This window comes from Polypterus senegalus, chromosome 6 (assembly GCF_016835505.1).
Source record: "Polypterus senegalus isolate Bchr_013 chromosome 6, ASM1683550v1, whole genome shotgun sequence".
In the NCBI taxonomy this organism is placed as follows: domain Eukaryota; kingdom Metazoa; phylum Chordata; class Cladistia; order Polypteriformes; family Polypteridae; genus Polypterus; species Polypterus senegalus.
The window spans coordinates 184059993-184074433 of NC_053159.1; the positions used below are offsets into that span (position 1 = coordinate 184059993).

Consider the following 14441-nt stretch of genomic DNA (forward strand, 5'->3'; position numbering starts at 1 on the left):
GTATTTCGGATCATAACGTATTGTCAACGGAGCTGCCTTTTTTCTCTTGTACCAAACCAAAATGACAGATTCATTTCAGAAATCTGAAGAACATTAATGTGGATGCCTTAGCTTTGGACCTTAAACATCTCTCCTCTGATTTTAGCAGCTACTGCACTGTTGATGACCTTGTGGATTTCTACAACTAGTCCCTAAGTAATCTCCTGGACCTTCACGCCCCTTTAACATCTAGGTCCGTCTCATTTTTGTGTTCAGCTCCCTGGTATACCTGTGAGCTACGAAAAATTATGGCGGCCGGGCATGTCCTTGAGCGGCGACTTAAGGCTTCTGTATTGACTGTTCATAAACAGGCTTATAGGGAACATAAGAGGGCGAATGCAAAAGCTTTGAAGGTTGCACGGTCCAGGTTCTATTCCACTATTATTAGTAATAGTGCCAGGAATCCCAAAAAACTTTTCTCAACTATAAATCACCTTCTAAAACCTCCTTCATTTGTTTACTCTGAGATTACCGATGAGAGGTGCAACATGCATATCAATTTTTTCAAACAAAAGGTTGATAACATCCGCTTGCATCTCTCTACACCCTGCTGTTTCCAACTGTCGATTCATTGTCTGAGATTATCCAGCCCCTTTGCTCTTTCTCAATTACCACATGGGAAGAGGTGGAGGCCATTATCAGGAAAATTAAATCCTCTACTAGTTCCCTGGACCCTTTCCCTTCAGCTTTTGCTGAAGGCCAACATCTCTGCTGTTTCTCCACTTATCACTAGGATTATAAATCATTCTCTTTTGACTGGTCATATTCCTTCTGTATTAAAAACTGCTGTCATCAGACCTCTATTGAAAAAATCCACCCTTGATCCTGACGTTCTCTCTAACTATAGGCCCATCTATAATCTTCCATTTCTTTCTAAAGTTCTGGAGAAAATAGTTGCAGCTCAACTTCATGATCACCTCAAACTGAATAACTTGTTTGAGAAGTTTCAGTCTGGTTTTCGCCCTGGCCATAGTACTGAAACAGCCCTGGTCAGGGTTACTAATGACCTTCTAATGACAACAGATACTGGTTCTCCTTCTCTACTTATCCTTCTTGATCTGACAGCTGCTTTTGACACGATAGACCATAACATTCTCCTTCATCGCCTGCAATACACTATTGGACTTTCTGGAAATGTTCTTAACTGGTTTACATCGTACCTGACTGGTAGAACTGAGTATGTTGCCTTGGGTAGCGCAAAATCTTATACCCACAATGTTACTTGTGGTGTCCCACAGGGCTCTGTTTTGGGCCCTATTCTCTTCAACATCTATATGCTTCCCCTTGGAACTGTCATTTACAGACATGGTTTATCCTTCCATTGTTATGCTGATGACACTCAGCTTTACCTCAGGACTACTCCCACCTCCGTTAATGCTCCTCTGCCAACATCTACTTTGACTACCTGTTTGGAGGAGATAGAGGCATGGATGATGCTTAGCTTTCTTCAGTTGAACAGATCCAAAACAGAAGCCATCTTAGTTGGCATACCACATCATCTGTGTTCTTCTATCATTACTGGTATTACATTCTCTGGTCAAAACATTCCTCTTTCTATAGCTGTCACTAATTTGGGTGTTAAAATGGATTCTCAACTCACTTTTGACACCCATATTAAATATCTTTGTAAATCTTCTTTTTATCATCTCAAGAACATTGATAAACACCACCCTATACTTACCCTGGCGGATGCAGAGAGACTTGTTCATGCCTTTGTCTCCTCCAGGTTGGACTATTGCAATGCACGTTTTATCGGGATTCCTGGTAAGAGTATCCAGAGACCCCAGTATATTCAGAACTGTGCTGCCAGAATTCTGATGAGGGTGGGAAAGTATGACCACATCACTCCTATTTTGAAAACCCTTCATTGGCTCCCTGTTTCACTTAAAATAGAGAATAAGGTTTCCCACCTTACTCATCAGTGTATTTATGGGCATGTCCCCCATTATTTACAGGAACTCCTTACCCGTCATACTTCTTCATGAACCCTCCACTCTGTACACATTAACACTCTTCAAGTTCCCAGAACTAAGCTCAGCAGCATGGGTGACAGGGCCTTTTCTTCTGTGGCGCCAAGACTGTGGAACGCCCTCCCGGATTACCTGAGAGCCCCACAGTGGATTGATGTTTTTAAACAAGATTTAAAAACTTATCATTTTAGAAAGATATTTTATTATTAAAGTATTTTATTTATTTATTTATTTTTAGGTCTTTTTGTTTTATTACTTTATTTTACTGTGTAGAACTTTGAGATTGTTTATATAAAGTGCAGTATAAATAAAATGTATTATTATTATTATTATCTTTTCCCAGTTTACTACTTACTTCTTTTTTTTTCCCCCACAGCTTAATGTGAGTGGATATTGCACTGGCCATGAACCAGACTCAATGGAATTCAGCACACTTGGTGGCTGGGTAGCTACAAGAGCATCTGGTATGAAGAAGAACATTTATGGTAACATTGAGGATCTGGTTAGTATGCTTTTTCTCACTGAAAACCCAACATTCTACAAAATCCTTAGTCCAGTTCAGGGCTGTGGGAAAGCAGACCATATTCCAGATGCCTACCATGCAAGGTAGGAGTCAGCCCTGGATGAGGAATTAGTCTACCCACACTCATACTGGACCAGTTTTTAATTGTCAGTTAACCTATCCTGGACATCTTTTGGATTTTATAGTAAAACTGTACTATCCCATGATATATAGCTAGATAATCACATTTAAAAAGAATGTTGAGTTGATGCCAGTTGTCTAAGAAAATTACTTAACTGTTTGCATAACCTTGTTATGCACTTTCAAACTCTGAGTCTCCAAACTGAACTTAAGATAACTTGTCAGCTGCTGTTTTTGAATGGTAGTTGTATTACTATTCCATATTCTCAAATTCAAAAAAGTATTCCTGCATAGTGGAAATCACATTCAATATTCTGTGTTTTAAATCATGTCAGTTGATAATTAGAGAAGACCAGTTGTGCATTAAGTTCTGTCTTCCTGTGTCTACGTTTTTTTCTTTCTTTCTGGATAATCAAGGTTTCTCAGTGAGTCAAATGAGGTACAGTAAATATTAGGTTGACTGTTACATGTAAGTTGGCCCTATACGAGTCTGGTTATGGTTAGTGAAGACTAGGTATTCTGTCTAGGTTTGGCTCATACCTTGTACAGTGCTGCTAAGACCATGAAATAAATTAGTAGATTGAAATGAATGAATGGATGAGTGGTTGACACAGTAATAAATGTAACCAAAATAACATATAAATACCAAATTAGGGTGTTATCGTTTACCACAATTATAAATATTTCCTGTAATCTTTTTCATACTTATTGCAGTACTAGACAACAGGTGGTATATTAATTCAGAAGTAAACATTTTACATAGTAACACACAGTGACATAAGGGTACAGTATTTGTCTAAGAAAAATCTATATACCTTCCAAAACACTTTTCTTTATTTAGATGCTCTCTGAATTTTTATTGTGTAAATACATTATAGTTTTATCAGCATGCAGTGTGTTGTTTGGTTTATCTTGTGCTGTAATTTCAATTTATGTAAGGTTTGGCAAGTGGCTATTTACATTAAAGATAAAATGATAAGTTTAAATGCTTTCTAGTCAAATGAATGGGGATGGTATCCCTAAACAGACATGTATTTGGATTATAGCTTCAAGTAATCAATCTTTGTTTAAGTGAATTTCATAATGAATGCACCACAGGCTGTTTTTTTTTCCATTTGGATCCTAATTTGTCCAGAGGAACTAACTGGTGCCCAGTCTTGAATATTATAATACATATGTGCCAGTTTACTCCATTAAATAGATAAAGTACAGGTGTTGGAACTAGCAGCATCATTTTAATTCACATTAAATGTTGTAATAGAACCGATTTGCTTCAGTTTAGTTCAGTCACATTTAACTACCATTACAGCCTGATGAATGCTTTCATAGTAACTCTTTAAATGGTAAAAGCTTTTTTTTGAAAGGGATTAAGCTCAAATAAGTTTCTTGGCCACCGGGAGGCAGTGCTTTGTACAGAAGGAGTGAAATGTATTCCAAAATTATATGCCTATTGTGTTTTCTAGTTCAGGTAGTCAAACTTAAGGCACTGAAAAGTGAGAAAAGAAAATAAATGTCAAAGTGGTTTTAAAGACACCTGTGCTATTACAAATTTTACAAGTGTATTTAAAATATAAACACCACAGTTTTATTCCTCATATCTACAATATGAAGAAAAGGCTCAGCCTGCAGTTTATTGAGTAGATATTGTCTTCACTAATGAGGTTCTGCAGAGCTTTTACCAGTAGCTGACAAGGTGTTTTTTATATGTATTGTATTTCTAAGTAATCCTTTATTCTTAGGTTTAAAGACTGTGGTTGAGAATAGGGATATTTTACAATCTAAAGACAGCCTTTTAAAGTGAAATGCATGAAAGGGTAATCAATTTAAATGTCTTGCTGTTAAGGTTGTTCATATACGAATGGTGACGCCCAGAGGTGTAATAGAGAAGAGCTGTCAAGGCCCTCGTATGTCAACAGGCCCAGATGTGCATCATTTTATCATGGGATCAGAAGGTATGCTTTCTTTACTTCTTGATTGCTGTTCTTTTGTTTTTTTTTCTACTTATTACAAAAAAGAATTATGTAAGGCATTCTGTTTTATTTAATTTTTATTTGGTCAGTTTTACTTATTTAGGATAAAAAAACATGCATTTAATTTTCACTTAGGTGACACTACATTAACCAAATTCAACATATTTCTAAGCTGCAGTAACAGAATTAATAAAGATTTATTGGCAATGCCCACAGAGCACAAATCATATACTTGCATAATTGCTGTGCAATAGATGAAAGTTGTATAACTGTTAAGGCTAGAAGCCATTACCATTAGAGTAACTTAAGAAAACAGATTTCAAAAATAAAATAGGCTAGAGACTAAAAGTCCAGATAAGAGGATAATGTTAAATATAAAATGAAGTCATCAGTTCTTTCCCTTATGACTGTTTTAGACTGTTAATCCTTCTAATTTATATTAATGACATTGATTCTGATTTGGGTAGTAAATCTGTGAAATGTGCAGATGACTCCAGAGATAAACGGAGAGCAAATTCTGAGGAGGTGTAAAAGAAATTCAAAAATACTTGGACATTTTTCAAAACTGAGCAGTTAGGCAGACAAAAGGAGCATTCATTATAAATACAAGATGGGTGTTATTGTCCTGTTTTTAAGAGGTTTTATGTTGATTTGTATTCCTATTGTAGAGGTAGTGCACAGAAGCAATTTCAAATACTAGTAAAAAATGTTATGCTAAGTTGTAAAAACTGTTGAACACATGCACAATATTTTTTGACTTTGACAAAGGCATTACCGCTCTTGGAATGGCGTAGAAAAGCACAACAAAGTGCACACCTAAGCTAAAGATTGTGTACTGCTCTAATAAGCTAAGGGAAAGTGAAAATCCTTAGTATTGAATAAACATTTCTACATAGGCACAAATTATAAGTCTTCAAGGCATTTTACCTAGAAAGGTATTAATAAAATTGATTCAGCACAGTCCTTTCAGATAGTTACACTAACGCAAATTAGGTAATTGTGCATTCAGGGTGGAATCCAAGAAACACTTCTTCACACAGAGGATCTTGGGAAACTGGGAAAAATTACTGAGCAATCTAGTTGAAGAGGACTCCTTGAAAACATTTAGCTCTTAGGTAACCAGGCCAGCATGATGAACTGAATGTCCTCTGATCACTTGTCAGACTTTTTATGCTAACTTCTTGTACTGATTGTGTCCTGTTAGAGACAACCAATTGGTTACTTATAAAGCTCTTTGTCAGATTATAGCTTGGCATTCAAAAGTCATATACATTTTTATTGTGCTAGAGTTTTTCCTGTATGTTTACTAACTAGCACACTTTTTAATCTGTAACTTTTACCCCCAGCAGAGAGTAAACTTTCAGATTTTATCTTTGCTTACACTGTCATGTTCAGCATTATTTTTTAAGAATAGGATATGGTATTATTAAATCATGGCATATGCTCTTTCTGTTTAATTTTTATTTGTCATGTAATTGCATGTAATTTGTCATTATTTGTAAAATAAACAATGCCTGTGTAGTTTCCTATATAAGGTTTGAAATATTGTATGCTACATAATCATGGTTCTTATTATACAATTGCCAGCATACACAGGTATAAATCAAATGTCTTTTGTCATCTGGAAGATTTCATGAATAGCAGAAATGATAAACTTTGAAAGTTGAGATTGTAAGTAGAACTGACAACTGATTATGATCTTCACAATTTCAAAAACTGAGCAAAAAGCAATATGTATATATATATACAGTATGTATATATATATATATATATATATATACAGTATATATATATATATAATGAGTCCGAAGCAGAAACGTTTAATTGAAAATGTCTATTTTCTCCATTTCTGTATCTCCTAATGAAAAATGTAATCTGCCAAGTATGCATTATTTTGCTTGATATTTGCAGTGGATATATTGTTGTTTCATCATTACTTTCTCATATAAGAAGTAAAGAGAAGATATTGTAATCGTCCAAAGATTCGATGTCGAGATTTTGATGATTCTCGATGTTTTAGACCTCCCTGAATCCAAAAACACAATTTTTGGAATTATGTCTGTGTCTGTTTGTGTGTGTGTATGTAAACATGATAACTTTAGTACGCTTTCACTTAGGTCAACCAAATTTTGCATACAAGTATTAGGTACAAAATGTAGATTTCTGTCAACTTTTGGGCTATTTCCACTAACCGGGAGTGGTACCTTTTATTCATGCAGCTGCAGAGTCTGATTTATTCAACTTTACGTTTATAATAATAAATCTAGGGGAGACCATCCCTGATTTTGTTTCTTCTGTTTTTCTCAGTACAAAAAGACAATCCCACACCTGTCCCCTGAAAGTTCCAGGGATTATGCAAGCATTTCATTGTACATGGTACTTGTACACATGACAATAAAGAATTGAATTGAAGATGATCTTGTACATGCAAGACACTACTGTACAGTGGATTCAGAAAGTATCCAGAGCCATTCACTTTCTTAATATATTGCTATGTTGCAGACTTGTGAAAAAATTGTTCATGTTAATTTTGTTCTCCTTTTAGCAACACTCTTTACTCCAGAATGACAAAACAAAAACAGGATTTTAGAATTTTTTTTCCCCCCAATTCATTAAAAATAAAAAGCAAATCTTATATTGACACAAGTATTCAAACACTTTGCCATGACACCTGAAATTTGGCTGAGGTGCATCCAGTTCTATTGAGATGTTTGTACACCTTGTTTGTAGTCCACCTTGTTCAGTTCGATTAATTGGACAAGATTAAGAAAGGCACACACCTGTTCATACTCTATAAGGTCTTACAGTTGACAGTGAGTATCACTTCAAACAACAAGCTTTGAGGACAAAGGAATTGTGTGCAGAACCGAGAGAAAGAATCGTGTTGGGGAAGACTATAAAAAAATTCTGCAGCATTGAAGGTTTCCAGGAGCACAGTTGGCCATCATAATTCTTTAATGGAAGACGTTTGGAACAACCACGATTCTTCCTTGGGCTGACTGCCCAACCAAACTAAGCAACTTGGGAGAAAATCCTTTGTAAGGGAGGTGACCAAGAACCTGAGGGTCACTCTGGCTGATCTCCACAGAGGCAGTGTAGAGGTAGGAAAAGTTCAAGAAGACAAACATCAGAGCAACACTCCACCAGTCTGTGCGTTATCACAGAAAGAGGCCTTTATCCTCAGTAAAAGACACTTGGAGTTTGCAAAAATGCAACCAAAGGAACCTCAGACTACGAGAAACAAGATTGTTTGGTATGATAAAACCAAAATTAGCAGCCTGTATGGTGGAAACCAGGCACCACTCATCAATTGTGTAATGCTATTCCAGTGGTGAAGTATGGCTGTGGCAACATCATGCTGTGTGGTTGTTTTTGTAGTGGCATTGACTGCGAATCAAGAGTTGAGGGAAAGCTGAACAGAGAAAAGTACAGAGATATGCTTAATAAATCCCTGCTTCCGATTGCTCTGTACATTGGACTAGCCCTAAAATACGCATTCGAACATAATCCCAAGCACAAAGCAAAGGTAATGCAGGAGTGGGAACTGTGGGAATGGCCATGAGTTGCCCAACCAGAACCCAGGCTTGAACTCAGTCAGACATCTCTGGAGAATCCTTAAAATATCTGTCCAACAATGGTCTCCACCAAACATGACAGAGCTTGAGAGGATCAGCACACAAAAATGGCAAACAATCCCCAAATCCATGTGTGTGAAGCTTGTTGTATTCAAACCAAGATGATTGTAATCACTGTGAAAGATGCTTCAGCTAAGTATTACATAAAGGGTCTGAATAGCTGTGATATTTCAGTTTTTACTTTTAATACATTTGCAAAGATTACTAAAAATCTTGGTTTTTGCTTTCTTATTCTTTGGTATTGAGTGCTGCTTGATGTAGAAAAAAAAAATTATTTAAATGATTTTAGCAGAAGGCTGCAACACAGCAAAAAAAGTAAAGGGTTTTGAATAATACTTTCTGAATCCACTACATGAAATTATGTTGTATGTAGGAGGTACTGTCTCGTACATACATTGTAAAGATAGATTTAAAAAAACAAACTAGCAATGTATAGTGCAAGGGTACTTAATTATGTCTTACATATGAGTTTACAAGTGTTAAAGTGCTTTATTTTATTGTCACTTCTGTCCAAGGCTTTATAATTGTTACATTAATTTTTTAACGTGAACAGAATGGGGCGGAAGTTCAGGTACACAGAGTACTTGTTGAACGGGTAGCCGGCCAATTGCTGGACAAACACAAACCCACACGGGTCTAGTTTGAAGTAGTCAGTCAGGTTAACCAGCTAATCTTTTTAATTTAGGAAAGAAACTCGGGAAAACCCAACAGGAAAACCATAATAATAATAATTCATTACATTTATATAGCTTTTTTCTCAGTACTCAAAGCGCTATCCACACAGGGTGGAACTGGGAAGCAAACCCACAATCTTTCACATTCTCCTTACTGCAAGACAGCAGCACTACCACTGCGCCACCTGTGAGGATTACGAGGATTTCCTGTGAGGAAAACATGCACCCTCTATACAGAGAGTTCATATATGAGTTGAGATTAGAACCCATAAATCTGGAAAATGAGGCAGCAGAGCCAACCATATATCAAAGAAGTGACAGCCAAGTCAGAAGTTTTGGAGTTTCTTCTTTGTTCAGACCAAAGAGAATGTGTCTATTTATTTATTTGTTTATTTACCTATTTATGTATTTATTTTTCAAAGAGTTTCTGTCAAAAGCCAACTCTCCCCTTGGAGATAAATAAAGTTGTAGCTCTCCATTCATCCATCCTGGTTGTCACTTCAAAGCATTAGGTTTCTATTAGAGAACAGATTTTAGCAGCAAATTTCAAGCATTAGAAGTAACCAACTGTGACTGTGCCCATCTTCATAATGACTTTCACTTAATAATGACAACTACTTAAAATCTTTTTTTAATATAGCGCTTACATGCAGTAACAGTGATGAATCAAAAATGTTTATTAATATGAATTTAAAAATAGCATAAAACCTGAAGCAAAATGTTTTGTGGTCAAGGCTCCATGATTGGATTTATAGCTGGATAAGCAGTGAATTCCTCACTTTTGGACAAACTCATCTCTGAAGCTTGCCTAATGATTTTCTTTGATGTCAAATACAACATAGTTATCCTACTCAATATTTAGATCATATACTTGTTCTCATGATAACTGTTTTGAAACAGTGTTGCACTTTGTCTTTGCATAAACAAAACTGAGAAATTGCACGTTGTGTTTTAATTCTCTCAGCTGACGTGCAGATGCTCTCTACTGACACACTTCCAAAACTAAGTAAACTGAATATTATTGTATACATTAATTTCAAGATTATTTGGAATTCTTTTAAATTCACACAAAGTTCACATTTCGATATATACCACATTGCATAAATTTCATGCATGTGTTTATTCCACCTGTGGGCCTCTAGCTCTGTATTTTTTCATTTGTGCTCATAAGTTTTCATACCCTGGCAGAATTTGTGAAATATTGTCTGTTGTTTGGAAAATACAAGTAATCAAGCAGAAAGCATTCCTTTTAATTAGGCAGTGTGCTCAGCCGAAGCAATTTATTATTACAAAATTGTGTGTGCCCTTTTTTAATCATAATGATAAGTGAAATCACTCAAATGGGCCCGGTCAAAAGTTTACATACCCTTGAAATTTGGTGCAGATAATATACATACAAGTTGACAAAAAGGTTATTATAGTTAATGAAAACGAAAATCAAAACTGAAATTATTAATGAAAAAACTTTTTCGTAAACTGAAATAAAATAATTAACAAAATCAAAATGAAAGCTAAAATTATCAAAACAATTAAAGTAGCTAGAAAGACTAACTGAAACAAAATAATAATTTACTAAAAAGATTTTTAGTTTTCGTCACAACCAGACTTACAAATGGCTAACCTGGGATGCAGTGGTCCTGAAATTAATCAAAATATGTTAATAAGTATTTCATATTTAGCTTTTGAATAAATATTCCTCCCGTTAGTCTTTAACGCTTATAACTTTTAACTCTAAAATACAAAGTTATCCACCATAGGTTGCCCTCATATGTTCATCCAGTCAGCAGTGGCTGGTGACAAAGAGCGAGTGTTGACACAGCATTTGCGGTGATTTACTGTGTGATAACAGTGACAGTTCTTCAGGAGCTGATAGTGACAGCATAATAGATGGTTCAAGTGTTAGATAAGCATACCAAGGTGATGATTTTGCTTTGAATGTGCTTGACAAGTTTTAAAGCTGCCATTCACTGGATCTCCAGGCTGAAGAGAGTAGTTTTAGATACAGATAATCCCTTACAGAATTTCAGTCTCTTCATAAGTGACTGCATGTTTAGCTGTAATTCTGACTAAGCCCAAGATACAGTATGTACACAGCAACTATTAAACAGCAGCACACACTAAGCCAAATTCCAGGCTGCATATGAGTCTGATGTCTGTTATGATGAGCTGCTGCTTTTCTTTGCGTTTCTTGTATATCAAGATGTAATTCAAATGCCAGAAGTTGAAATGTGCTGGTCAACAAAATGTTTACCATATAGACAGAAAATCACGAGTGAGTAACATTTCAGTTTATTTCTGATGTGTCTGTGTTTTGTTGACAATAATTCGCCTTCCACTGTGCAAGGAGAAATCCTTTTTGAAAATAAAACAGCACTGATCGAGAGACATATTGTTACTGACCAATCACTTTAAGTTTTAAAAAGGACGGTTAAAAACAAAGCGATGCAAACCTTGTAAAATTGCTGAGTTCACAATGCTAATGTGTGTTTGTATTTATTCTGTATTTATGAATTTATCTTGTTTTAGTTTACATTCACAGCTCAAAATGCCTGATATTGTGAAAATAATCCAGTAGCAGAATTATGTTTTAAAATATCTGTTCCCTTTTGTCAATTTTTCTCTCTCTCTCAAAATAGATAGTTGAAATATCATAGTCTTTTTGTTCTTAATATCAGCCATATCATACATATTGCATACCAGTTATTTTTCCTGCCTTGCATCCAGTTCTGCTGGGATAGGTATCAGGTTTCCTGTGATCCTTCTCTAAATAAGCAGGTTTTACAAAATGTATATATTGTTCCTAATCTTAGATGCTGTTTCTGTTATTTTGTGGTTGTCCATTTTCCTATTACCTGCTTTTGCTCTGCTCTTAAATGGTTGATTCTATTTTCAGGCCTGCAGGTGGCAAAATTTTGACTATAAATTTTATGTGCCTGAGATGGAATCAGAGATCAATATGGCTGGAAGAAAATAATAAATCCCAGTGTGGGAGATTTTTGAATGCAATATTGAAGGCATTAATTATAAGCACATTGCCTTGGAGCAGGATATGTTGTGTGCTATAGACATTTAAAGTAAAAAAAAACCTCAAACCATAAAATCACATAATTTCATTACAAATGAAAAGTGACAACAATCAGCACACATTTGTTCAGCACAAATGAAATAGAAAATATTTAAAAACATATAAAATTGTGTAAATTGTTCATATTCAGTATCTGGTTTTGATTACACTTATTTTTATCAGACAAAAACAAAACCAGATAGTAAATTATGCAGTGTAGTAAGCTTCCTGTTAAGTGTACAGTTCTGTCGGATTGTGACACAAAACTAAACTAGTAGCTCTTTAACTATACCATAATTCTTAAAATTAAAACTGAAACTAATATATATACTAGCTGTGTAACCTCGTGCTGTAAAAAGCCTGGGGTCCTAGAAACTATTGAAATCTTTAGAAAAAAAAAATTGAAATGTAGGAGATGTCAGGTAATTGAAAGGAACTACTCTGGCCATCACTTTCCTAGGTTTCATTTTGCTGACGTATAAGGAATACCGTTTTGCCAATGTGCTCATCTCGCTTGCGTAAGTATTTCTCTCTTTTCTCTGTGGTTTTACTTTGGCAACAAAATCACTTTCTTCTTCCAACTCATTAATTTGGGGCTGCCTTGCCGGCTCTCTGAGCTTTATGTTGTAGTAGCCTCGCACTTCTGGGCTGGGCTAGGCAGACACACACACTTCCACATGTAGACGTTTAGTTTTCTGTTTCCTTGGAGGTGGAGCTTTTACCCTGACTCCATCTCTCAGTTCCGGGCTGAACAGACATACACACTTCTACGTGTAGACGTTTATATATACAGTAAGATAACAATAAAATAGAAATGTCTCTGTGAATTAAAAACTAAATGAAAACTAAAAATACACAATAAAGGAAAACTAAATTGAATTTCCAAGTAAAGTCAGGAAAAATATAGCAATTAAAACAAACATTAAAAGGCAAAACTACAATAACCTTGGTAGTTACACACAGGTTCAAATTAAGAGTAATGAAGGGAGAGTTTCCATACCTGTAACCTCTGTGATCGTAATCAGTGCCTGTGTATAAATAGTCAATTTAAATTTATCCAGAGCTGTACTGACTTTGCTAGATACCAAGCCATGAAGAAAGCAAAAGAACTGTCAAAGGACCTTCGCTAAAATGTTGTTGATTGGTATAAAACAGTAAAACGATATAAAAAGATATCCAGGGATCTGAAAATGCCTGTCAGTAGTGTTCAAAATATGATACAAAAATGAAAGTTAGGGGTTCTGTTGTTACCATGACATGTTCAGATAGACCAACTGAGATTTCACACACAACTACCAGGATCATTTGTCAAGCTGCCCAGAAAAACCCACAAGCCACTTCCGCTGAGATATAGGCTTCTCCGCAAAAAAGTGATGGTGTTGTTTCAAGATGCACAATCAGGAGGTGCTTGAACAAAAATGTGCTGCATAGTCAAGTTTGCAAGAAAATAGCCTTTACTTTGCCAATTCCACAAAACAGCCCACTTACAATATGCCAAACAGCATGTTGACAAGCCTCAAAACGTCTGAAACAAAGTCCTTTGGAGAGATGAGACCAAAATTTAACTTTATGGTCACAACCGTAAACGCTATGTTTGGAGAGGATGAAACGAGGCCCATGACAAAAAGTACACCAATCCTACTGTGAAGCATGGAGGTGGATCTGTGATATTCTTGGGGTGCGTAAGTTACAGTGACACAGGTGACTTAGTGAAAATCGATGGCAAGATGAATGCGGCATGTTACCGGAAGATATTGGAGGACAACTTGCATCCATCAGTCCGGAAGCTGCGCCTGGGATGCATTTGAATCTTTCAACATGACAATGATCCAAAACACAAGGCCAAATTGACCCTTTGGTGGCTACAGCAGAAAAAATGAAGGTGCTGGAGTGGCCATCACAGTCTTCTGACCTCTGTTTCATTGAGCCACATTGGGGAGATCTCAAACGTTCAATGTTCATGCAAGAGATCCCAAAAATGTATGGTACCTGGAGGCTTTCTACCAAGTAGAATGGGTAGCTCTACCACCATTGATAATCAAAGACCTCTTCCATAACTATCACAAAAGACTGCATACTATCAATGATGCTAAAGGGGGCACTACACAGTTTTAAGAACTAAGAGCATACAAACATTTAAACAGGGACCATCTCATTATTTTCCCCATTACTATTTTTTGTTTAATGGTTGTGGTATTCTGTGATGTCTTATAGTTTAATTTGGACTCCACTAAAAGTAAATGAAATGTCTTTTGCCTGATCAGTCATGGTGCACATCTTGTAATTTCTGCCAGGGTATGTGATCTTATGAGCACAACTGTATATACAGTATCTATATTAGGGCTAGGAATCAAATAATAAAAAAAAAAAAAACTAATTGCCTAAATATATGTAATTAATCACTGTTAATCGCATTAAAGAATGTATTTATAAAATTAATACATAA

The 14441-nt window shown here is 35.8% G+C and overlaps 1 protein-coding gene across 1 annotated transcript in view; it reads left to right on the forward strand.

Annotated features, from left to right (window-relative positions):
* The window catches only part of agps (alkylglycerone phosphate synthase), a 261105-nt gene that overhangs the window by 137813 nt on the left and 108851 nt on the right, over positions 1-14441 (forward strand). The window contains exons 9-10 of the mRNA XM_039757713.1: positions 2386-2511; positions 4496-4604. Of these exons, the coding sequence (XP_039613647.1) occupies positions 2386-2511; positions 4496-4604 (235 nt within the window). The remainder of the gene's footprint in view (positions 1-2385; positions 2512-4495; positions 4605-14441) is intronic.